At 38.3% G+C, this 24,259-nt stretch overlaps 1 protein-coding gene across 1 annotated transcript in view; it reads left to right on the plus strand.

Annotated features, from left to right (window-relative positions):
- Positions 1-20,823, plus strand: part of LOC136846616 (cyclin-dependent kinase-like 4) — a 156,569-nt gene extending 135,746 nt beyond the window's left edge. Inside the window, exons 2-9 of the mRNA XM_067117509.1 lie at positions 8,844-9,020; positions 12,821-12,836; positions 13,630-13,751; positions 14,990-15,153; positions 15,672-15,869; positions 18,079-18,218; positions 18,892-19,017; positions 20,533-20,823. Coding sequence (XP_066973610.1) covers positions 8,844-9,020; positions 12,821-12,836; positions 13,630-13,751; positions 14,990-15,153; positions 15,672-15,869; positions 18,079-18,218; positions 18,892-19,017; positions 20,533-20,682 — 1,093 coding nt within the window. The 3' untranslated portion in view covers positions 20,683-20,823. The remainder of the gene's footprint in view (positions 1-8,843; positions 9,021-12,820; positions 12,837-13,629; positions 13,752-14,989; positions 15,154-15,671; positions 15,870-18,078; positions 18,219-18,891; positions 19,018-20,532) is intronic.
- The last annotated feature ends 3,436 nt before the right edge of the window (positions 20,824-24,259 follow it).

The raw sequence follows: 24,259 nt of genomic DNA on the forward strand, positions 1-24,259 counted from the left end.
TCATCTTTTAGTATATATTGGCAATGAAATTAAATTCTCTGCTCAAAATTACCAATATGAATAAAGTGCATTTATAACTGACCAACTTTCAGGTTATTATTATTATTCATAATGAGAAAGGTCACGAAACTGCGTGGCAAATTGACCCAGAATAGAATGGCTGGTCTCTGTTCCTCAGGAACATCACGGAAACTGAGAGAAAATTGCTTTCAAGGAGCAAATACTTTTGTCTTGGATTTAATCAATGATTATGAATTTTTAGCAGAATAAGAACATTTTATACATTTCCATTGACGTTTCTCTCTCTCTCTCTCTCTCTCTCTCTCTCTCATGTAGGTGGGAAAAGAGTTAGCTTAAATAAGAAGGGAAGGGAAATCCATTTTGGTATGTCTTATTTTTTATTTTAAAGGATGCACTATTGTTATTGTTAATGCCATTAGGAAATTGCTGGACTCGATAACTTGCAATATTACATAATACATACTTTTTCAAATAATAACCAACGGCATATTATGTGATGACGTCTCAAGTGGAATAGAGAAAAAAAAGGGGGATTATCATCAATGACTGCCAAAGACAAATATGGTTCAAGGTTCTAATAATTTTAGAAAAGTCCTCATTCGCTTTCTTGACTATTTTTCAACCCATTCTTTCATGTATTTTGAGGTTTATTTTCTATCTTTATATCTTTTAATGTATTTCTTTCCCTTTCATCAGTCTGCCTATGTATCTCCCATCCTCTCCTCCAGAGGCGGGCGAGGAGGAAGGGGGAGGAGGGTCATTTCAGATGAATCGATGTCAGTTTCACCTTCGACCTTCTGCTGCCTCCGCCGTGCCTCTTGCGGTCGAGGCCGTCGTTTGCCGCATCAATATGGACGGCTGGCTACTCCGAATCCCCTCTCCACCCACAACCGATTCCCCCTCATGTGAGAGGCGTGTGTTCGTTTCCAATCGCCTGCTGGAAACAGCAGGGTGAGGTACTGGGGTGTTCCCAATCTTCTCTTGGGAAGGTATGAGTTTGCGTTCAGTCTCCTCTTGGGAATTATTTGCTTCCAGTTTGCGTCTTGGGAAGGTGCTATGAGTTTGCTTCCAGTCTCCTCTTAGGAAGGTATGAGTTTGCTTCCAGTCTCCCCTTGGGAAGTTATGAGTTTGCTTCCAGTCTCCTCTTGGGAAGGTGTGAGTTTGCTTCCAGTCTGCTCTTGGGAAAGTGTGAATTTGTTTCCAGTCCTCTCATGGGAAGGTTTATTTGCTTCCAGTTTGCCTCTTGGGAAGGTATGAGTTAGCTTCCAGTACTCTTATGGGAAGTTATGAGTTTGCTTCCAGTCTCCTCTTGGGAATGTACGAGTTGGCTTCCAGTCTTCTCTTGGGATGGGAAAATATGAATTTCTTATCAATCTTCTCTTGAGGCTACTAGGAGGCGTTCGGAGTTATTCCCAGTGTTCTGGAGTTTCCAGGGAAGTTATAAGGTCAGTTTGTCCTTCATTGTTTTTTTTTTTTTGTGGGGGGGGCCCGTTTGGGGATTTCCAGAGGGAGGTATGGAAATGACTTTCAGTCGTCATTGATTACCAGGCAATATGAATTCATTTACTGCCTTTTCTTGGGATTACCTGGTGAATTATGGATTTATTGCCAATTTTCTCAAGGGAGTGGCATGAGTAAGTGCGCACTCGTTTCCTGTCTTCTGAGATGGCGAGGAGGAAGTATGGGTTAATATTCAGTCTGGAGGGATTGCTATGGGAGAGTGATTTATTCTCCATCCTCTCTTAAGAGACTCCATTAACTTTTGCAAAGAGATTATTGGAATTAATTCCGTACAAGTTTGCCTCTTCTTGCCAGGAAGCTAAGATGAATATCAAGAGGTACCAGACTAAGTATCTATAAGTTTGGTAGAAAACCAACAGTGCTATATAAATGTGAGTCGTTGACCCTTATTGTATTCTTAGATTAAATCCTTAATAGAATGTGGAAACACTATCAAGAACAAAAATAGGACCTGTATTTGACAGACATGATTGCCTTTGAGACAACATAACACAACAATCGATGGCTTCAACTTTCACGAAATCCCAGAGGTCGTAGTGGACAGAAAAATTCCAGAGCCTAGACCCTAGACACGATAGGAGGCCTGCCTTTATCTCCATTCCCGCTTCCTTTGCTTCAGTCTTGCTGTCTAACCTCTTTACCTGTTACTTCTTAGTCCAATCCCACCTTTAGATCCTCTTACTTCCTCTCCCTTGTTATATGGATCTTCTTATCTTGCTGTCCAACCGCTCAAAATCCATTTTATCGTCTTAAGACAGAATGGTCGAAAGTGCCCTGGTGCTTGGCTTGGACAGCCTAAATTTCATAAAGCTAATCAAATCAATATCACACCAACCACGTGCATAAGATTCCGATGTGAGTGCCACATCACACGAACTACGAACGTGAGGTCTAGGTAAACAAATACGAATTTTGTCTGCGACTGAATCTCATTTCGTGAATGATGTGGATCTCTTCACATATCTCCGTCGTATATAAAGGAAGGTGAGGTGGAGTCGTTGGTTTCTTCATTAAATGAGCAAACAGATCTTATTTCATTTTATATGGGTCCTATGACATGGCACATACTGACCATTATATTTTTATTAAGTTCCTTCAGGACTGAGGAATTTTCTACCGCTCTGTGTTCCCAATATCGATTGCTATTCTTAAGGAATTCTTTGCTGTTCTTTGTGTTCCAAAAATCACATTCTTTATTTTCCTCGCCGTGCCCGAGCTTGGTTTGTGCAATAATGCCCTGCTCGGTACCTTCAGAAATATAAACAAAGCTTTCCCAAGTCCTTACTGGGTAGCAATGACCTTAGATGTCACGAAGCTACAGAATTTTCTAGCTATCAGTCAATCCCAAAAAACTTTAAATTATTTTGTTTATGAGGTAGGTTTAATTGCCTTCTAAGGAGGATATTGATTGCAGTTTATCTCTCTCTGATTATTTGTCAGCTCTATTTTCGAAAATGTCTTTTGAGGTGGGACCTTTTTGGCGGAAGGGGATCGTCTGGAAGACTTTCACACTGTATGCTTTGTGTATGTCTGTGTATGTGTCTTGTATGTTTGTGTCTGCATGTGTGGGTGTCTTGTATGTTTGTGTGTATGTCTGTATGCACGTGGGTTTTGTAATTTTGTGTTTTTGTGGGTATCTTGTATGTTTATGTCTGTATAAGTGGGTTTCTTATGTTTGTGTATGTCTGCATGCACGTGGGTTTTGTATCTTTGTGTATTTCTGGGTGTCTTGTATGTTTATGTCTGTATGTGTGGGTTTCTTTTGTTTGTATATTTGTCTTTATACAATTGGGCGTCGTATTTTTGTCTGTGTGTGGGTGTCTTGTATATTTGTGTATGTGTCTGCATGCGTGGGTGTCCTGTATGCTTGTGTGCGTGTCTGTATGCGTAGGCGTGCTTTATATTTGTGCATGTGTCTGTATGCGTGGATATACCCTGTTCAGCTAAATGTGGGCTGAGGGCAATCGATCGACATCCAGGGTTGACTTCCAATTTAGATTTGATTTTGGATCACGCGATGATATTATTGTTTTTCCTGTTTTTTTTTCAAGGCTGTGTTATTTGGTAATTTTTTTCTTTATTAAGGCTGTTTCCATGAGGGTATGCATCACGCTTTCGTGCGTCATATGTTTTGCATCGTTTTGTTTCGTGTTTCTGTAGTAGTAGTGATAGACGTTCGTGTTTAGTGTCTACGAACGCGATGTGACGGAATAGCTGCTGTTTAGAGATGTGGTATGTGACTTGTCGTCCAGGGAAAATATATATAAAATATATATGCAAAATTACCCACACGCAATTCATGTTTTGACGAGAAAAAATGAAAGTAATACTCGCGCATGCAACTTTTTGATCACGATCGAAAATTACGGCACGAACACTGGAGATTCAAATCTGTAAATATTTCGTAATCGAAGGAAGATTAATTTCATCGTCGAAAAGTGATAAATAGAAGAAGATTTAATGAGATGCCGAGAAATACCGAAAATCGGTTCATGCGGTTTGAGAAATGGGAGCTCAATAAAAAAAGATATAAAGATTAAAAAAAAAAAAAAAAAAAGCAAGAAATTACCTGGATAATTAAAGTAAGACAAAAGATTCAGAAGACGAGAGTCAGTCAGAGATGGTGGGGAGGACAGGTTTAGTGGTATAGGGGCAGGAGGATGGTGGAGGGAGGGGGTGCAGCAAGAAAACCACCTCTGGCAGTGCCGAGGTCTTTTATTAAGGCCAGCAATGAATAATCCTTCCGTTCGTCAAAAACATTATTAGAGACGCATTTATATTTTCTCTGATGTTTTTCTTTTGCCTTCATCTTTCTCATTTCACAAACACGCAGAGGGGCCCGTCTGTTCGTGGCCTACTTTTGCCTCCTGGAATCGCCAATTTTTTTTTTCTTTAATTACGTGGTCACCGCATTCCACGTATTTCTGGAAATGTAAGATTGCGTCTTTTCACCCAGCAGCATCAATGCGTCCATGTTATCTGGGAATCTGTGAATCCTGCCTCCAGAGTGAGTGTAGATTTCTGAAGTCCAGAATCGGTTTCTATAGAGGGCCTGGAATTCTGTGTAAAATCCTAACTGTTTCCACTGTTAACTGATGGCCAGTATCATATGTCCATGGTGGATGTGTGGATTTGAAATCTGAAATCTTAGCATCTCACGTCCATGGTGGATGTGGAATTGAATTCTGAACCACATCTCATTTCTATGTAGGATGGAGTTGGAATTTGAATCACATCTCACGTCTATGGTGGATGTGGGATCTGTAATTCTGGAATCCAGCATTTCGCGTTCATTGTGGATGCTGATTTAGAGTTCTGGAATCCAGCATCTCACATCCATGGTGGATATTGATTTGGAATTCCGAAATCCAGCATCTCACGTCCATGGTGGCTGTGGATTTGGAATTCCGAAATCCAGCATCTCAAGTCCATGGTGGCTGTGGATTTGGAATTCCGAAATCCAGCACCTCACGTCCATGGTGGATGTGGAATTGGAATTCTGGAATCCAGCATCTCACATCTGTGGTGGATGTGGATTTGGAATTCTGGAATCCAGCATCTCACGTCTATGGTGGATGTGGATCTGTAATTCTGGAATCCAGCATCTCACGTTCATTGTGGATGCTGATTTAGAGTTCTGGAATCCAGCATCTCACATCCATGGTGGATGTTGATTTGGAATTCCGAAATCCAGCATCTCACGTCCATGGTGGATGTTGATTTGGAATTCCGAAATCCAGCATCTCACATCCATGGTGGATGTTGATTTGGAATTCCGAAATCCAGCATCTCACGTCCAGGATGTTGATTTGGAATTCTGGAAATCCAGCATCTCACATCCATGGTATGCTGATTGGAATCTGGAAATCCAGCATCTCACGTCCATGGTGGCTGTGGATTTAAATCGGGAAATCCATCTCAAGTCATGGCAGGCTGTGGATTTGGAATTCCGAAATCCAGCATCTCACGTCCATGGTGGATGTGGATTTGGAATTCCGAAATCCAGCATCTCACGTCCATGGTGGATGTGGATTTGGAATTCCGAAATCCAGCATCTCACATCCATTGTGGATATAGATTAGAATTCCGAAATCCAGCATCTCACGTCCATGGTGGATGTGGATTTGGAATTCCGAAATCCAGCATCTCACGTCCATGGTGGATGTGGATTTGGAATTCCGAATTCCAGCATCTCACATCCATTGTGGATATAGATCTGGAATTCCAAAATCCAGCATCACATGTCGATCGTGGATTTGAAATTCTTCATTTCAGGATCATGCACCTATTGCGGGTCTGAAATTCTGGAATCAAGTATCACATGGCTAAGTGGAACTGCTCCAGTCGCTTAACTTTTTCCTACGTTTACCTGTGATCAGGTTGAAGTATTGTCAGTCAAAATATGGTTTTTTGTACTGAGTTTTTTAATGGTCTTTTAATTTCATAAAACGATGATGGATTACATTATAAGGCATATAAGATAACACAAAAACACACTAATATGTGTGTGTTTGTGTGTGTGTATATTTATATATATATATATATATATATATATATATATATATATATATATATATATATATATATATATATATATATACATAAAATACAAAAATTGTTAGTGGCAGATTGTGAATTGATTGCATTGAAGTTTCAAGACTGTACACTTACGTTTGATAAAAACAGTTCTTGAAGTAGGGTAGGTCATAACCACACACCATAAATATTTATTGCAAATCTGAAGGTTAGCACCTTGTGGCTTCACACTGTGCGAGAGGAAATAGAGGTATATGATGAATAAAAAAAAATATAAGTATGTATATCGGAGAAAATGGTATATGTACCTAAACAAACACAGAATACACTATATCTGCAGAGTCATGGTATTCATTAACCTAAGATGCATCCGCTGCCGAACAAAATGGGCCGGGGAGGGGGAGTCATTATAATCGCCGCCCCACCCCTCCCCGACCAATTTACCCCTAATCTCCTGCACGCCGATTGACCTTTTAACCTTTTATTCATTTTAATTCCTCCATGACATGATGTTGTTCCTCTCTTTCTTTTTCCTTTGCTCGGAGCCTGAAAGGAATTAGGAGCAGCTCCCTTCATGCCTCCATGATAAGGGCTAATAAGTCAGGGATAATGCCCCAGGAATGCCCTGATCTATCGTAGGATTAAGGAATCCTGCAGGAGTTTCTTTCGGTATTTAGCTCGGGCCGTCCTCATGGCGGGATCTATTTTCGGACTTCGACTTTCGTCTTGATCCCGTCCCCCGAAGATCGTTTCTTATTTGGCCCGGGGATCATTTATTTCAGAGATGATGGAAGTCCATATGGAGTCCATCACTCTTTTGTTTTTTCGAAGTTTATTTTGCGTTCGGTTTAAAACGAGATTTATGTTTTTTTTTTGGTGGGGGGTCGGGTGGCTGACCGACGTGTGGCCGCCTTCGAGCAAAACACACCATCCTTTTAAATCGTGTTGTTATAAATTCTGATGTTTTCTTTTTCAGAAGACTCTGAGGAAAAACATTTTCTAAATAACGGGATGTTTGTGAATCGGCCAAAAATATAAGCATTAATTTTGTAATTATTTGTATTTACCTACTGATTGACGTTATTAATATTGTATAATGTATTTCCAGTATTTTTCCATTTTATTGACATTATTTATATTGTATCATGTATCTATAATAAAATCGGAGTGGATCTCGTTTGTCCTCCTCCGGGTGACAGTAGGGAAGACATGACATAGCTACTCACCACCTGCAAACCGGTTTGTCCACCCCAGGTGAGGGCGGGGTAAGTAGGGGAACAAGAGGGTAGGGGAGACATCCGCTCTACCCCTGCAAACCTGTTTGTCCGCTCCGGGTGGGGACGAGGTAGGCAGGGGATCGGGAGGGTAGGAGAAACAGCAGCGCCGGGTTCCAGCGCGCGCTACAGGCTCGTTTCCAGTAATTTTCCAATATTTCCCGTTGGTCAAATTTAAAACGATTGCTTTAAACCTTTCCATAAAGCAGTTCTGGTTCTGCTGGATTGGGAAATGGGAATTCACCTGTCTGAAACGATAGATGTTCTGTTGCTTAAAGAAAGCCTCGACAATAATTAGATTTTCTGTTCGTTAAGAAATTCAGAGAGACTTGACTTTGTCAGTTCGTCTTCATATGTATGTTGGCGAAGCTTTTTCTTTTGAACTTAACTGGATGCTGGAGATATTAATAAATAACCGGGTTTATTGATTTGATATTGTTATAACCTAATTTAGCGCTGTTATTAATGCCTAATTTAGTGCTTTGCCTTCTTCATAACCAGATTTGTTGTTGTCCTTTCTTAATAACTAGATTGTTGCTTTGATTTCTTTATAACCAGATTGTTGCTTTGACTTCTTCATGACCATATTTGCAGCTTTGGTTTCTTTCTTTCCATTCTCAAACATTTTCTTTTCCAACAGCCAACTGACGCACGTTTTCCCTCCTCCTCAAAAATGAATGAAGGACCGTTTTCTCACGAAACTGCAGCATTTTAATGTGGACCGCCCCCCCCCCCCCTCTCTGCTATCATGTCTCCATTTCAAATGTTAAATATCCATTCAAAAAAGTTTCGTTTCCAACTGACGAAAATCTTTCCTTCTCCTCCACAGGTGTATCAGCTCCCAATAATAAATGAAGGGACGGTTTCTCATGAAAAAACATTTTCTCATGCAACTGAATGTTTTCTTGTGAAACTGAATATTTTCTCATAAAACTGACCGTTTTCTCATGAAAGTGATCGTTTTCTCATGAAATTGAACATTCTCTCAAGAAACTTAACGTTTTCTCAAGAAACTGCAGCATTTTCATTTGGACGTTCCACTCCGTCATAATGTTTCCACTTGAAACGTTGAATATACGTTAAATGTCCACCCACAAACGTTTCGTTTCCAACAGCCACCTGACGAAAGCTCCTCCTCCTCCATAGACTCGCCACCCAATAATTAATGAATGAACGTTTTCTCACAAAACGGCAGCCTTTAAATTTGGACGTCTTTCACCCTCCTCCACAAACGTATCAGCTCCCAATAATTAATGAATAAATGTTTCCTCACGAAACTGCAGGCTTTTAATTTAGACTTTTTCTCCCTCCTCCGCAAACACACCAACTCCCAATAATTAATGAATGAACGTTTTCTCACGAAACTGGAGCATTTTAATGTGGACGTTTTTCGCCCTCCTCCACAAAAGAATCAACTCCCTATAATTAATGAACAGACGTTTTCTCACGAAACTGCAGCATTTTAATGTGGACGTTTTTCCTCCTCCACAGACGTTCCCGTATTTCTTCGCGATTGATGGAGAAGTACGAGAAACTGAGTAAGATCGGCGAGGGCTCCTACGGGGTGGTGTACAAGTGCCGAAATCGGGAGACGGGTCAGCTGGTGGCCATCAAGAAGTTCGTCGAGTCCGAGGATGACCCCCTCATCAAGAAGATCGCCCTCAGGAGGCATGCTCAAGGTTAGTTCTCGACCCCCTTTCTCTCTCTCCTTCTCTCTCTCTCTCTCTCTCTCTCTCTCTCTCTCTCTCTCTCTACTGCCTTTCCTACCGCTATTAATTGTTTTCCATTGTAATTGATGTGAATTCTTTTCAAGTAGTGGTTAAGGAATAATAATAATGATGATGATGATAATAATAATAATAATAATAATAATAATAATAATAATAATAATAATAATAACAACAACAACAACAACGACTAAGGTACGCATTGCAATTTACGACAAAAATTTTAGTTGCAGTTGAACTCAAGTGTTTTGCTAATCATTGGTTTGCAATAGCAAGGTATTCGTAGGATAAATGAGACATGATAATTCATCTACCCCTACTATCATTTAACATGATTCATTAGCCAACTTCGTACAACCTTGAGAACAACGCCAAGTGTAACCCTGTCTTTTTTTTTATCTTTTAACATACGCACCACGTAATCCCTGTCTGTGTAAGTACCCTCATTGGTGGAAATCGCAAATAGTGTTTCCGTGAATAAAGGTCACTACATCAGCATTCATGATATCTCGGAACATCTATTGATCCAGCTACTAAGGGATAAAAGAATCGATGTTTGAAACGTCCGGAAGTTTAAAAAAAAAAAAAAAAAAAAAAACTTAACTATGCGCTGTGAAGTAAATTAATGTTGTCATTTCATATGTGTTTATTTCCAGTAAAATCTCTCTTGTGTAGAAGGGTGATATAAGTCTTCGGAAAAGTACAGGAATTTCAATATTATATCGTTGTATATTAACTGTAAATTCTTGATTGTAGTCACCTTTCAAATGAACACCAAGGCCTTTGGAAGCTTGAATGTCAAGTCAGTGGGCCCTCCGGGCTTGTTCCATAAGAATATGGTTCATCTTCTGAATGATAATAATAATAATAATAATCTTGACAGTGGACCGTTTATTGTGTATGAGTTCTCATATGCATTATTGAGATCGTTGCTCATTCACCGAAGATTCCCTGAGGAAAAGCTCGTTTCCTTGTGTCTCATTCTGTTACGTTACTGATTTTGAATTCACTGATGTCTTTCTGCGATTCATGAAACCTGGTCTCTAATTATATAAATATGTTTTTTTCATTTCAGTGGTAATTAGCGCAGGACTGGTGAAAAGTTATTGCACCTCTGTTTAGAAAATGAGTAATTAGTCTTTTATTGTAAAGTATTTTTTATCAGTCTCATTGCCATCGCGTGTCAGGTTATAGGTCAAGTTCAACACTGTGTTAGACACGGGACGTCTTTTTGTCACGTTACGTAAATAAGATTGACATATTTCGTGTAGAAACTGGAAGCTTCGCTAAATGTTGCGTTTGTGCGGCAGTAGTAATACTAATAGTTACAGTTCTAGTAGTAGTGATAGAAGTATTAGTAGTAATAGTATTAGGTAGTAGTAGTATTAGTAGTAGTAGTGGTATGTGCGAAGAATATGCGAGTGGTGCAATATTTGTAAAAGGGCCGACGCATTGCTGATGGGACTATTGCGTAGTTGCGGGAAGTATCCGTAAACCTGTGGAAGTGTTTTGCGCTTAATTTTCTTCTTTTGATTTAACAAAAGGGATGAATATAACCGTGACTGGTGATCTTATTGTTTAAAAAAGCCTTTCTCTTCAAGTGTAAACGGTGTCTCGGAAAAAAAACTACATAAATAAAAACTTACATTACTAACAGCGGCCTGATTGATTTTACAAAAACAGAACAGTTATATGAAAGAAACCATTGATTTCTATTTACTTCTTTGTCGAGAAAGAGCGCGGAAATCCAGTGAGGGTTGCATGCGCAACACCAACCCTTGGTCTAACCTTTAAAATGATAATGCTTTTGTGTGTGTGTGTGTGTGTGTGTGTGTGTTTGTTTGTGTGTCTTGTTTGTATAGCGTTTATACTTATGCAGACGCTAAAGGGGAGAGGCAAAACTACGATTGTTTTTACTGCATGCATATTACCGTTTACCCTCCTGAGAGCTTTAGATCCCTAGCCATTTATCTAGTTACTAATGGAGCATTCATTCTCCCTTACATTTAATTGGTCATGATTTCGCTCACCCTTGGTCTGCCCGCATCATACGCGTGTTTGCATCTACGTCATGGGAATACTATTACTACAGCAGCTGCTGTTGTTGTTGAATTAAACATTAATAACGGAAAGGGCATGTCATCTTCAACGATTAATCTTTAAACTGCGCCTGAATGCGCTTTGAACAGAGGCTCCAAGTGATGTGAAAATTGAGTAATAAATGAGATTTCTTCTTCGGGCAAAGATCGCTGCCGCCACTTGAAAAAATACATCCAGGGTAGTTTCTGATTGTATTCAAGGGCTTTTTGGTTCATTCTCAGATGGTAAAACTACTTTAAGAGACAGTGACTGGTAAGCAACACTGTCGCTTCGTCTTTGGCACAAAACGACTGAATTTTAGGCAGTTTGTATCACTGCAGAGGGCTCTGAAGGCGCTGTCGCAAGAACACGTTTTCTTGCGGTTTTTTTTTTTTTATAATTTCTCCACCAAACTATTGTACCAAGTACGTAATATTCTTGGCAAAAATGAAGTTGCATGTGTTCACGGTCGCATGATACCTGTTTGAACATGCGTAGGTACAGATTTGCCAGTCATATTTGCTTTGCAAAGTTTGGCTACAAGATACTGAAGTTGCAAGAAAATTTAATATGGTATTGATGCAGACTTTAGTTAGATGATTCCTGCATGTCGATTATCTGAATGAAGAGAAAAAATTCTAAATGCAAGGGGGATCAGTAATGACTGGCTTTGCATTACCGAGTTCACGAAAATAATGATCTTCGAAAGAGGGACGTACCTAAGTAAATGAAAAGGAAATATAGTTTTCGTAATGAGATTGCTCTCTTTGTTATTGAGATGAATGCTTTGCTAGGTGTGCCTTATGCCATTTCATTGGAAAAATGGAAGAAAAAGATAGAAAATGAAATTTAATGATGTCCAAAAATAGGAAGACCATCTCCGAGAATAAATTGTCTCCACCTCGAAAATACACTTAGCAAAGACTGATTCAGAATGACGACAACTTCCCTTCTTCCCCTCAACCACCTCTCTCAATTTATAAATGTAAACAAAGGGGCGGACGGAGACACCGCGAAATGAAATCAAAGAAATGAACGAACAACAATTACGCGGAAATGACCGACTGGCAGCTAAAAAGAAAAAAAAAAGAAAGAAAAAAGTTATCATGCAATGCCCTGATCAAATTACTGCGCTATGCTCCTTTCATCACAAGGCCGCAGCGTTTAGAGGGAATATTACGACGAATTATACGGGCTAAACAGCGCGGGTTTTTAACAAGGCGATTATTTCGCATGTATAGTGGCCGGGACAGACTTACTTCTTCTCCTTCTTCTTCTTCTTCGTGATGAGAGAGGGACACGAAAGCAGCAGCGGAGGCCGTTTGTTTTGCAAGCAATTATAATCAGTGTTCGCCTTCATTATCATCAGTCGGCCTTTTCGGCTGTCGTGTTGGTGAATCGCATTTAGCTGACGGCCGTTGCTATTCGTGTTTTATTTTCATTCATAGAGAGAGAGAAACAGAAAGAGAGAGAGAGAGAGAGAGAGAGAGAGAGAGAGAGAGAGAGAGAGAGAGAGGCTTTTGTCACTAATTCACAAGCGGTTTCACAGCAGGGTGATGATTTAACTGTCATCTTAGCAACTTACCCCAAAGGCTCGAATGATGGTCAGGGTGAAAGCAGAAATCATATAATCCCATTTGGGTGTAGGTTATTCGATATTAGTATCCGTCTTATTGAAGCCTAACACGAGTAGTATGAATATATATACACAATGAAGTTGTGTGGTTATTTTGTGTGATATATATATATACATATATATACACATATATCAGTATTATATAATATATATGTGTGTGTATATATACACACATATATATACTGTATATATATGTATATGTATGTATATATATATATATATATATATATATATATATATATATATATATATATATATATATATTGATAGTGCATTCATTTCAATCTCGAAGGACGTTGTTTAACTAATCCCCGTAATTACAGTGTATACAGGTTTAATGTCATGCCAATCAGAGTTTGTTTTCATAATCCTAATAAATTTGTCATGAACACGAACCATTTACAAACAAAACATTCGGGGTTCCACGGCATTCAGAAGGCCCTTCATTGGCTCATCCTCCGGGCTACGTTTAAAGCACATATGAAAGTTTTTCTTCAGGTTAAGGTGAAAAAATTTTTATAAAAATGTATAAAACTATTTGAGTACTAATCCTGGGCGCCCCTTAATCCTAATTACGTATGACCTTAATATAAGAGAGATTCGAGACGTTAAGTCCTGACCCTAGGGACGTATAGGTACCTTCATTTTGTACGCTTATATAGCCCCAAGTGGAAGACGGCTATTCTAAAAATTTCTGATGATTATATGTTGAGTTCATTTAAGAGGAAAAATAAATGTATATGCACACACTGCCTTTGTCATAATGAGATTATTGAAAAGTAAGTTACTTAGCAATTATAACTGATAACTGATCATTGTTATTCTCTTTTTTCAGCAACTAAAACATCCCAATTTGATAAACCTCATCGAGGTATTCCGGAGGAAGAGGAAACTGCATCTGGTCTTCGAGTTCTGTGACCATACGGTTCTGAATGAGCTGGAAAAGCATCCGAAAGGGTAAGGGTTTGACTCTCTCTCTCTCTCTCTCTCTCTCTCTCTCTCTCTCTCTCTCTCTCTCTCTCTCTCTCTCTCTCTCTCTCTCTCTCCATTGACACCCACACTTAGAAACCCACAAAACAATACAGAAACATAAGAAAACTTAACACAAACACGTATGCATTCAGGAGCTTTGAAAAACAGTCGGTAGTCCGGATTATGGCGAACTGCTGCATCTTACATATAAAAATTCTGTACATCTGGGAGCAAATACCTTTACGAAAAAAAAATCCTTGCCAGCAGAGTACACTGTCGTGCACAACGCCAGTTGGCGACATATAAAAGTTATTCGTGTGCTTTGAACTGAGTAAAATCCTCTCCAAAGTACCTTTCCTAAGTTCCTTTCGTATGAAGATACATTCAGGCACGCATTGTTCATTTTCCAACCTCGCTGTCTTGTAGGTGTGTTTGCTGACGTACGGTTTATACGATTATCAATGTATTCTTTATCAATATTCCTCTCTCATACCGACACCCACACTGATTATGGATCGCTGTTGCAGGCTACACAGATTTTGCTCTACTACATTCGGTGATAAGTGTACGAAAGTCAGTGAAATTTATCCAGGCCACTTGTTTATTTACCTTACAAGTGGAAGAAGGCTCTCTACTTTTTTTATTATTATTATTCCTGTACTTTTATAACTCCGTGAATATTTTCATTAACTAAAAATCGTTGGGCCTAAGACTGAGGACAGGTTTTACAAAACCATAAAGATATAAGCGAATATTGTTATTTTGTTCCTGTTATTGATTACAACACTAAGCCTGAGTTTGGTAACGTTAAATCTTTTGAGTTTGGGGAATTTCTTTTCCATATATGTTTTTTACTTGAAAATATGCCAGCAAATCGTTATAGTTATGTGCAGATCTGTGTATTATGATTTAAATTATTATTAGTTCTAAGAATTAATTAAGTTCGTTTTCTTTCAAAACCTTTTTCGTTACAGTACGTAAAGAAAACGTTACTGACAATGTAAGGGGATACTTCAAGAATTCTTACTCGTCCGCTTTCTTTGTGGTAGATTAACAATATTTCATACCTACAGGCCGTACCAGAATAGATTTTCTAATTTGCTTGATCTGTAGCTATGTGAAAATATAAAACCATTTTATGTAATAGACCATTGCCTCAGACAATATGGACTGATACATTCTTTCGTTCAATTTTATGTTATTTATTTATTTATCTCTTTCAGATGTCCCCCAGAGTTAACCAAGCGGATCATCTTCCAGTTGGTAACGGCGGTCAAGTTCTGCCACGATTCCAATTGCATCCATCGAGATGTTAAGCCCGAGAACATTCTCCTCACGAAGGATGGCGTCGTCAAACTCTGCGATTTCGGTTTTGCCAGAATGCTCAGTGAGTTCTGTTTGAAATCAAACTTGCTAATATCAAAGATCAAAGTTCCTTATGCAAATTTCATTAATGCAAATTAGCTAAAAGAACACATAAACGAATGATTTCTGAAATATCTTAAAGAAGAGAGGAGTTTAATTGAAATAGGCATCAGCTTTTATATCAGAAATTAGATGGTGGTTAGACCAAGCACATACTCAGTAGCCTGTACTTAAATTAATCCAGCTGGTGAAAGGTGCTGCAGTGAGTAAAAGATCTGTAATGGATACTCGGTCTGTTGTATCCAGCACAGATTATTTAATATATCATTATACTGAATTACTATTGAAGAATAAATTAGGTGTCAAGTGCGTTAAACCCGTATATAAAATTTAATGAATAAAACCCATTTCCTTTCCCTCACTCATATATATACTAAATATATAGCGTATATACATATACTTATGCAAATATACATGAATGTGTATCAAGCAACTACAATTGACAATTGTCCTTACTCCTTTCCTTGAACTTCCTACCAGGCCCTGGAGAGAACTACACAGACTACGTAGCCACAAGATGGTACAGAGCACCAGAGCTCCTCGTGGGAGACACGCAGTACGGCCCTGCAGTAGACGTCTGGGCGATTGGCTGCGTCTTGGCCGAGATGGTCAAGGGAGAGGCTCTGTGGCCTGGCAAATCGGATGTCGACCAACTCTACCTGATCAGAAAAACTCTCGGTAAGAGTAACGTAGACTTTTGAGTGACTTGTTTGTTAGGTGAGGCGGAAAGCTCTCCGTTCGTCTTGATCGTAACTCTCGTTGAATACTGATAGTCTTCGTAGCGAGAAGTGACGTATGAAAAAATCTCTGTTTCGGTTTTTTTTCTTTTAACTATGGCAAAAATCGACAGATGTGAATTCGTAAGACGTTTTAGATGATGTAAAGTACAGATGCTGTAAAATAAACAATATTCTCTGTCACCGTTTTATCTAATTTTCGATAGTTAGTCCATTTGAATTCAAAATTTAATCAGCCTGTCAATTGTGTGATTTGTGTGTGTATATATATATAATTATATACATATATATTATATATATAATACACACACACACACACACACACACATTATATATATATATATATATATATATATATATGTTATATATATATATATATATATATATATATATACCTCATTTATCGAGCCTTGCCAGCCAGTGTAATTTTTATCCCTTTGTCCACTCTCTGTCCTGATTATTTTGGTTTTTTTTAGATAGATCTACCTAGATATATGATCTTTTCTGATATGCAAGGTTTGTGATTAGAATAGCATCATCTCCGTATACGAAATCTGTCAAGTTTCTATCGCTGTTCCAATCTAGACTTCGTCAACTTCCAACCAACTTTTTCATAATAAAATACACAAGACAAGCAAACAGCAATTCTATACTAATTGAAGAAAGTACAGTTGTCACTGAAATGGAATGTTAATGATTTTATCAACATCCTACTGAATCACCATTAGGTAAAAGGACCTAAGCATCGTTGCAGTCTTATGAAGAAAATTCAGATTAACCCGTAGGGGGTAGTGCCGTCATTACACCTCACGTGGTGCACTGAAGGCATTACTTTGCAGCGTCCCTTCGGCCCCTAGCTGCCACCCCTTTCATTCTTTTTACTGTACCTCAGTTCATGTTCTCTTTTTTCCATCTTATTTTCCACCCTCTCCTAACAATTGTTTCATATTGCAACTACGAGGTTTTCTTCCTGTCACACCTTTAAACCTCCTTTACTGTCAGTTTCCTTTTCAGCGCTGAATGACTCCATAGGTCCCAGCGCTTGGCTTTTTTTAAATTTAATATTCCATTCCATTCCAAAATTCAGTTTACGCACCAGCAGAATTGGGTAAAAAAAAATCTAAGCATCGTTGCAGTCTTATTTTGTAGCTGCGGGGTTGGGGGGCGATAGGCCTTGTTTTACCTGGCCTACAGGAGGAAACCAGGATAATTCAGAGTCACGCACTTTACAAGACGAAGGAAGAAGATACTTTTTAAGAGTTTATAAAAGATTTTTATTCTCTCTTTTTATATCTTTTCCACGTGCAGCTCGAGTCATTTCGTCTAACGACTCGGGAAGTGGGTAAGATTGTGGGTCATTTCAAGATGATAATGGAGTATTTTGGCGTATTTACCTCGGCACTCAACTCGGCTGTGTTCTGGCGTAATGGCTTGTACATTTTGTGTATTCATCACTGTCCAGATGATTTTACATTGTTTTATTTCCGTGGAAGTTCCTGTGACTGCATGATAAAGTAAATTTGGAAAGCATATGAATATATATAATATAATATATGTATATATATATACATATATATAATAATCTGTGTATCTGTGTATATATATATATATATATATATATATATATATATATATATATATATATATGTGTGTGTGTGTGTGTGTGTATATATACAGTATATATATATATATATATATATATATATATATATATATATATATATATATATATATATATATATATATATATATATATATATATATATATATAGATAGATAGATATATTTATATATATATTGTGCACTAATGTATGGAGGGGTTGGTGAGTCAATTCTCCTTTACGGAAGTGAAGTGTCGAGGCTGAATGCAAATAACATGGAAAAAAAATAACTGGAGATGTTAAAATAGACTACTTGCCTAGTATGCAAGGGGTAATAAAAAATGGAATTGGAAGAAATGTGGAAGTGATTACAAGCCGTTGAAAGGTCAGTATAGTTGAAAAGATGGATCAAAGTCTTTTGAAATGGCTCATTCATGTGGAAAGAATGGACTACGATAGGTTCCTTCCATCTCCATGCCCGAAAGGCGAGTATTAACCCAAATAACTGTGTGCCATAACTTGTTTGTTAACTCAGACCTTTTCCCACAGGTGATCTGCTGCCTCACCACATGCAGATATTCAGGAACAACGAATTTTTCCGCGGCCTGACCGTCCCAGAACCTGACACCAGAGAGTCCATAGATAGCAAGATGCCTAAAGATTTCACGGCAGGACTCGATTTTCTTAAGGTAACCAAAGGGCGAAACAGGATCTAGCGATTGTTTCAACTCTGTTGATGATCTAGTTTTTATACTTTTCAAGGCAGAAGTATTACTTTCAATTTTTTCTCTATTTGTCCAGAGTTTTGGCGAGTTTCTGCCCAAGATTTGGTGTTTATTTGTTTATCTTTTGTTAGTGATGTACTTCTTTGAACAAGTCAGTCAGAACTGTGTGCTTTTAGTAAAATTTGTTTCTGTTTATTGAACATAAGATCAAAACAAGATTTTTCATCCTGGGGTTAGCCTGGTCGAGGCTTTGTAAGCTGACCAAACGTTTTTGTTCGGTGGCTTATAATGTTGACAAGAAATGTTCAGTGGACACTTTCATCGCCAGCAATGTCTTGGGACTAGAGGGGAAAAATTGGTAAAATTTAACTCTCAAACGACATAAGTAACTGTCTTTTGCCAAGTGTATTTCAAATAATTAGGAAATTTAGGAGACTTCAGTTCATTAATATTTATCAGAAAAGTAAATGTTTTTGAAGGTAGAAAACGTATGAAAAATTCTGTATGTATACGTTGAGTAAAATTATAAATTTTCAAGTAATGCTTAGTAGGTGAAAATAGGGAATTTACCTACTGTATAAGTAAATTTCTTTCAGAACTTCCATTTGTTCACCATTTTTCATTCTTTTTCCCACAGAAATGTTTAGACAAAGATCCAAGTAAACGCTGGACCTGTGAACAGCTATTGAGTCACGATTACTTCAAAGGATATAGCTTCAAATTACCAGATCATGAACTCGAGGAATTCGAAAAGATTAGAAGGGTAGGTATTCTCCTGGATGAAATGCAAGTATTGATCTTGTTCTTTGCATGTAATATAAGATTCATGGTAACTTGTCTCTTTTTATTCTTTTATGAAGGCTGTTGCCATCTCAAACTGCTTTTTTCTTAAGTGAGGTAAGTCTGCCATTAGGTAGAGAACCTAGACTAGAAAGCATGGTTTAATTGTTGGCAAATGGTCTGAAAAAATTTGCACTATATCGACGAAATTCACAATATCACAAATCCTTCATGAACGTATTTAGGAAAAAAAAATCACTCATTTCATGACATTTTTTCACTTTGCCTATTAAATTTAAGAGGAGAAATCCAGCCGAACACTCTTCTTTCCTAATTAAAATCCCACTAATGAGCTCAGTCTGGGTAATGGGGAACTAGTCTAGTTGTATGTTCCAACCAAAACTCAGTATTGACCAAGAAGCCCAGTCTGGGTAGTACAGAACTCGTAAGGCTGAACATTCTAGCTTTAACATGAAGCCTAGTCTGGATAGTAGCTAACTAGTTAAATCAACCACTCCAACCTCAAGTTAACTCAAACCTTGGAGCTCATTGTGGGTAGTAGGGAACTAGTCTAGTCGAGTACTCTGAACCCAACTTATTTAGATTGTAGAACTCACTCTGAATGTCAGTAACTAGTTAAAAAAAAAAGCATTCCTTCCTTATCTTAGACCCCAAAGATCACTCTGAGAGGCAGGGATCTAGTGCGACCGCTACCAACCAAACCTTTCAGTTATTTAAGAGACACCAAAGATCACTCTGAGTAGCCAGGATCCAGTCAACCAACCAAACCTTCCAGTTACTTAGACCCCAAAGAACACTCTGAGCAGCCGGGATCTAGTACAACCTACCAAACCTTCCACTCACTTACACCCCAAAGATCACTGAGTAGACGAGATTTAGTACAACCTACCAAACCTTCCAATCACATATTCCCCAGAGATCACCCTGGCTAAGTGAAACAAAGCCTGACCAGTTGCTCTGAACCTAATTTAACTTAGAATCCAGGGATCACCATGTGCAGTAAGGAGTGAGTCCAGCTAGACATTCCCAACTTAACTGAGGTCCTACGGCTCACCTCCTGAAGGAGTAAGGTGTCCAATTTACACATTCCAAACGTAACTTGGATCCCACAGCTCACCTTGTGTAGTAGGGAGCGAATCAAACCAGCCGTTCCGAACTTTTAATGTAAATTACTTTCATTATTCAGTGTTGTTAAGGTATCTCCTTGGGTAGTCTTTATTTTTCAGTCTTCAATTGCTCAAACTTTATTTTGATGGCTCCTTGAAGTCGATATCCAATATATAACATTATGATGATGTTATTGTCCATCACACAACTGTCAAAAAATAGGTAGATATTTAAGCATTATAAATGTAATGCATGTATGAATACCTATGCATTCGATTTCAAAATGAGTGTCTGATTTTCTTATAGTTACTTCAGCAAGCATGCAAGGCATACTTTTAGTCATAATTCCCTTTCCTCTTTTATCCAGCAGAACTCCAATGTATCCGGATCCATGTTATTCCCTCAACTGGCCAACACCGGATCCACGGGGCAGGGATCCTTCTCAAACTCCTCGTCTCCGGACATGCGAAACGGACCCACTCGTGGCTCGCGCAATTTCGACCACCTGCCTACCATATGACAGAATGGCCTCGCACCATTCCAGCCGGCCACTCTACCGCCTAATGTGGTGCCGTCGCCTCCTCCCCCGCCCCCGCCTAACGGCAAACCGAAGAGCCCCGTGAAAGCGAAGGAATCCAACCCACTGCGGCTGATGTCCAGCCCTCCAGCAGCGACAAGTCGACAGCCCCCGCCACTCCTGGAAAGATCGGATCTCTACGCCATACTGTATCGTAAATACCATTCTTCTTAAATACCGTTGCTGCTCGTGCTTGGAAATGTAAATGGCGTGACTACGTTTTCTTTGACTGGCGTGACTGTGTTTTCTTTGATCTACATCAGAAAAACCTAGAGGAGCCTATGTACACTAATCAGTCGTTCCTTGCATCTTAGGTTCTTGGGCGAGTCCCATTCGAGCAGATGGCTAACGACCGAGTTCGGAAAACCTGAGTTTTTGCGTTACAGAGAATGATTGGTCCACTATGTGCTTCGTTTGCCTTATGACCATTCAGAAGCAAGAGGTTTAAAATGAAAGGAATCAGCAGACTGTTCATCTGGTCATGACGAGAGAATAGTTAATAGGAATTTAGAGAGAAAAAATTGCCGTCCAATCTGTGATCTGAGAGTTCTCTAGCCTCTCATAGTTTAGTTTATCGAAATCTTTATCTTCTCCTCCTAAGACTCACATACAACATTGTTTAACTCGACAAACTCATTCTTCTTTCCCTTTAGTGTGAAGAAATGGTAGACGGCTGCGTTTGTATCAAGCAAAGGAGAAATAGAACGAGCAAGGGAGCCGTTTCAAAGGCATATCCCGTCTACTAATACTACTACTACTACTACTACCGCTACCCCTGTTAGTTGACTGATTTATCTGGTGAGAAATTTTGGCACTACAATGAAGTCGATGTCAGGCCTTAAGCCATGCGTTAATTTCTCGTGAAAGAAGATTGATATACCTGTGTTCCGGTACTTACAAGTGAGGGTAAAACAGTCCATGGTACTAGAACCAGGAAGCATCATTTGTGTCAAATTCCTGTGGATGGGGTCTGCAGCCCCTCAAAGCAACACTTTTAATGAACCACACACAAACTTACAACATAGTACGCACGTACTGTGCGTGTATGAATTCATAGGTATATATTATATATTTTTTTCATATAGTACGCTATAAATAGTGTTTAGCATGTTACAGAGATTAAATGAAGGAAATCTGTATATTGAATTGTTGCAAATAATGTTTAGATATGAGTAAATTTTTATTTTCTGATCTAGTCCACAAAGTGAAAACGTGTCTTTGAATTTTCAGTGAACGGATAATTGCACACAACGATCATATATATATTGTATATATATTATATATATATATATATATATATATATATATATATATATATATATATATATATATATATATATATATATATATATATATATATATATATATACTGTATATGTATACAAATTGTTTTTTATTCTTTAATTAGAGCAGGAATGTTTGTCATTTGAATTTAATCCGGTTCCAGACTGGACTTTTGCGTTCAGAGATTTTTCAGGCCAACGAAACATAATCAAAGTGGCCTCTACACTAAGGCCTAGGAACTTCATCTCTTCTAAGGGTTATTCCATATTTTTTTTACAGCATGATTCACAAAATGAAATTCTAGCATTCCAGATAGCAGGGGATTATTGAATTTTTGCTAAAATATAGATGTATATTTTACTGTTATTAATTTGCATTCGATTTCTTGTGATAACCTCACAGACAAAAAGATGTTTGCGTTGGGATAATTTAGCTTCACTTCATGTGAAAACAGGTTACTATTACTATCATTTTGTCATACTATTACAAGAATATCAATTTTCAGTGCCCTGCCAGGCTGCTATTACATGCATGGTATCTCCGTTGGTATACTACTATTACCACTACTGTTCTGTTACACGAATAGCTGCTCAAACGCTCTGTTACTATTACTATTATATATGAATAGTGGTTCCTATGCTGTCATGCTATACCTGTTCTTATTACTATGACTTTGATATCTGCTATCAGGATTGAGCAGCTAACAGAGAAAGATAAAAAATTGTTTTCATTTTATGGGGAGGACAATGAAATTTAATTGTCATTATCTCATCTGAAATACAAAACTCTACACAAAAAAAAACACACAACCAAACAACCAAAGAATAGGTCTCCAATACTTCATTATTCAGTGCATAATTCATTTTGGCATATATAATGGAAGTCTGGTCAGCTCTTTTCCTGAACTGAGTTTTTTTTTTTCTTTGATAAATATTTAACTTTACTTTTCTTACTTTCTGATGGACGACAGAGAATTATACATATATTAACAAGATCAGCCATAACTCATAGATATTTCTCTTGGTGGCTGAATAAATCATGTATATATGTTTATACAGCATACTGTATATATGTCAGTGAGTAGCTTTTGAAGAGAGCAACCTATTTTTTGTTAATAATGGGAAACTGGAACCATTTAGTTTTATTGTCAAGAGAATTTGTACACAAAAGCAAGATAACCAGTCCGCTTAATGGTAAGGAGAGCAACCAACTAAAACATAAAACAGGTTCACTTAATTGGTTAGGAAAACAGTAGGCCTAAGTCAACTGTTTCTGGAGGACGGTTATAGTATGGGCCGTAACTATTTAGAGGTAGATGCTGTTACAGATAGTTTTGCAAGACACCCAGTTTCCAAATCTTTTTCCAGCGGCCTGGTATATGTTCCTTGATGTTCTTTGTTCCTGGTTCAAATTATACTAATGCAAATTAATCTCCAGCCATTTTACCAGTTCAGTTAGTCTTTTTCTAAGCCATTTTTAATCCAGGCATCTTGATACCGTCAGTAGACTATCAAAGCCCGAAACAGTTGTTTTCCTCACAAAAACCTCAGAGGTCTCAAGATTACTTTGCCTTCTTGTTTTGGAGGACGAGTAGTTACGGTGGAAGAGAGTTGGTTGCTGACTGGTTGAACTGCTGCTCCTTGCAAGCGCGCTATAGGTCTGTGGACTGGTGGGGCAAGAGTTTGTGTACTCAAAACCCACTTAACCCATCAACAACAACATTTACAGAGTAATTACATGATACCATGTCTGTGAGGACACTAAATTGACTTAATCACAGAAGAACCCCGCCTTAAATGTTAATGTAGATTGACATCTAGGCCTACCGTCCTTCGACCGAGTGATACTAATGAATTTTGGTAGCATAGGATTAAATGAAGGAAAACGTAGGCGAACAAACTGTCAGAAAGGATTCCTTCTTAGTAACTAAGTAAAGGTCTTTGACAGCAAAATGTCTGCTTAATAAATGGCCTTTTTCAGGTATCACTTCTCTTCTCGCTGACTTTTGCATGTACAGGTTCTCAGAATCATTTAAGATCTTTGCTTCGACATGGATATTCTGTTATTGTCGTACAGAGCAGAACGTGATTCACTGAGGTCAAAGTGTCGACTAGCTAATGAGGCCATATGGAGTGTATGTATGGACTGCATAGGAAATTTCATGTCATGTAGTTTACATTATTAAAGAGTTTACGTAACCCAAGATTATGAATGTCAAAAATCTATGAAAGTTTAA

Source organism: Macrobrachium rosenbergii, chromosome 15, assembly GCF_040412425.1.
Source record: "Macrobrachium rosenbergii isolate ZJJX-2024 chromosome 15, ASM4041242v1, whole genome shotgun sequence".
NCBI lineage: Eukaryota > Metazoa > Arthropoda > Malacostraca > Decapoda > Palaemonidae > Macrobrachium > Macrobrachium rosenbergii.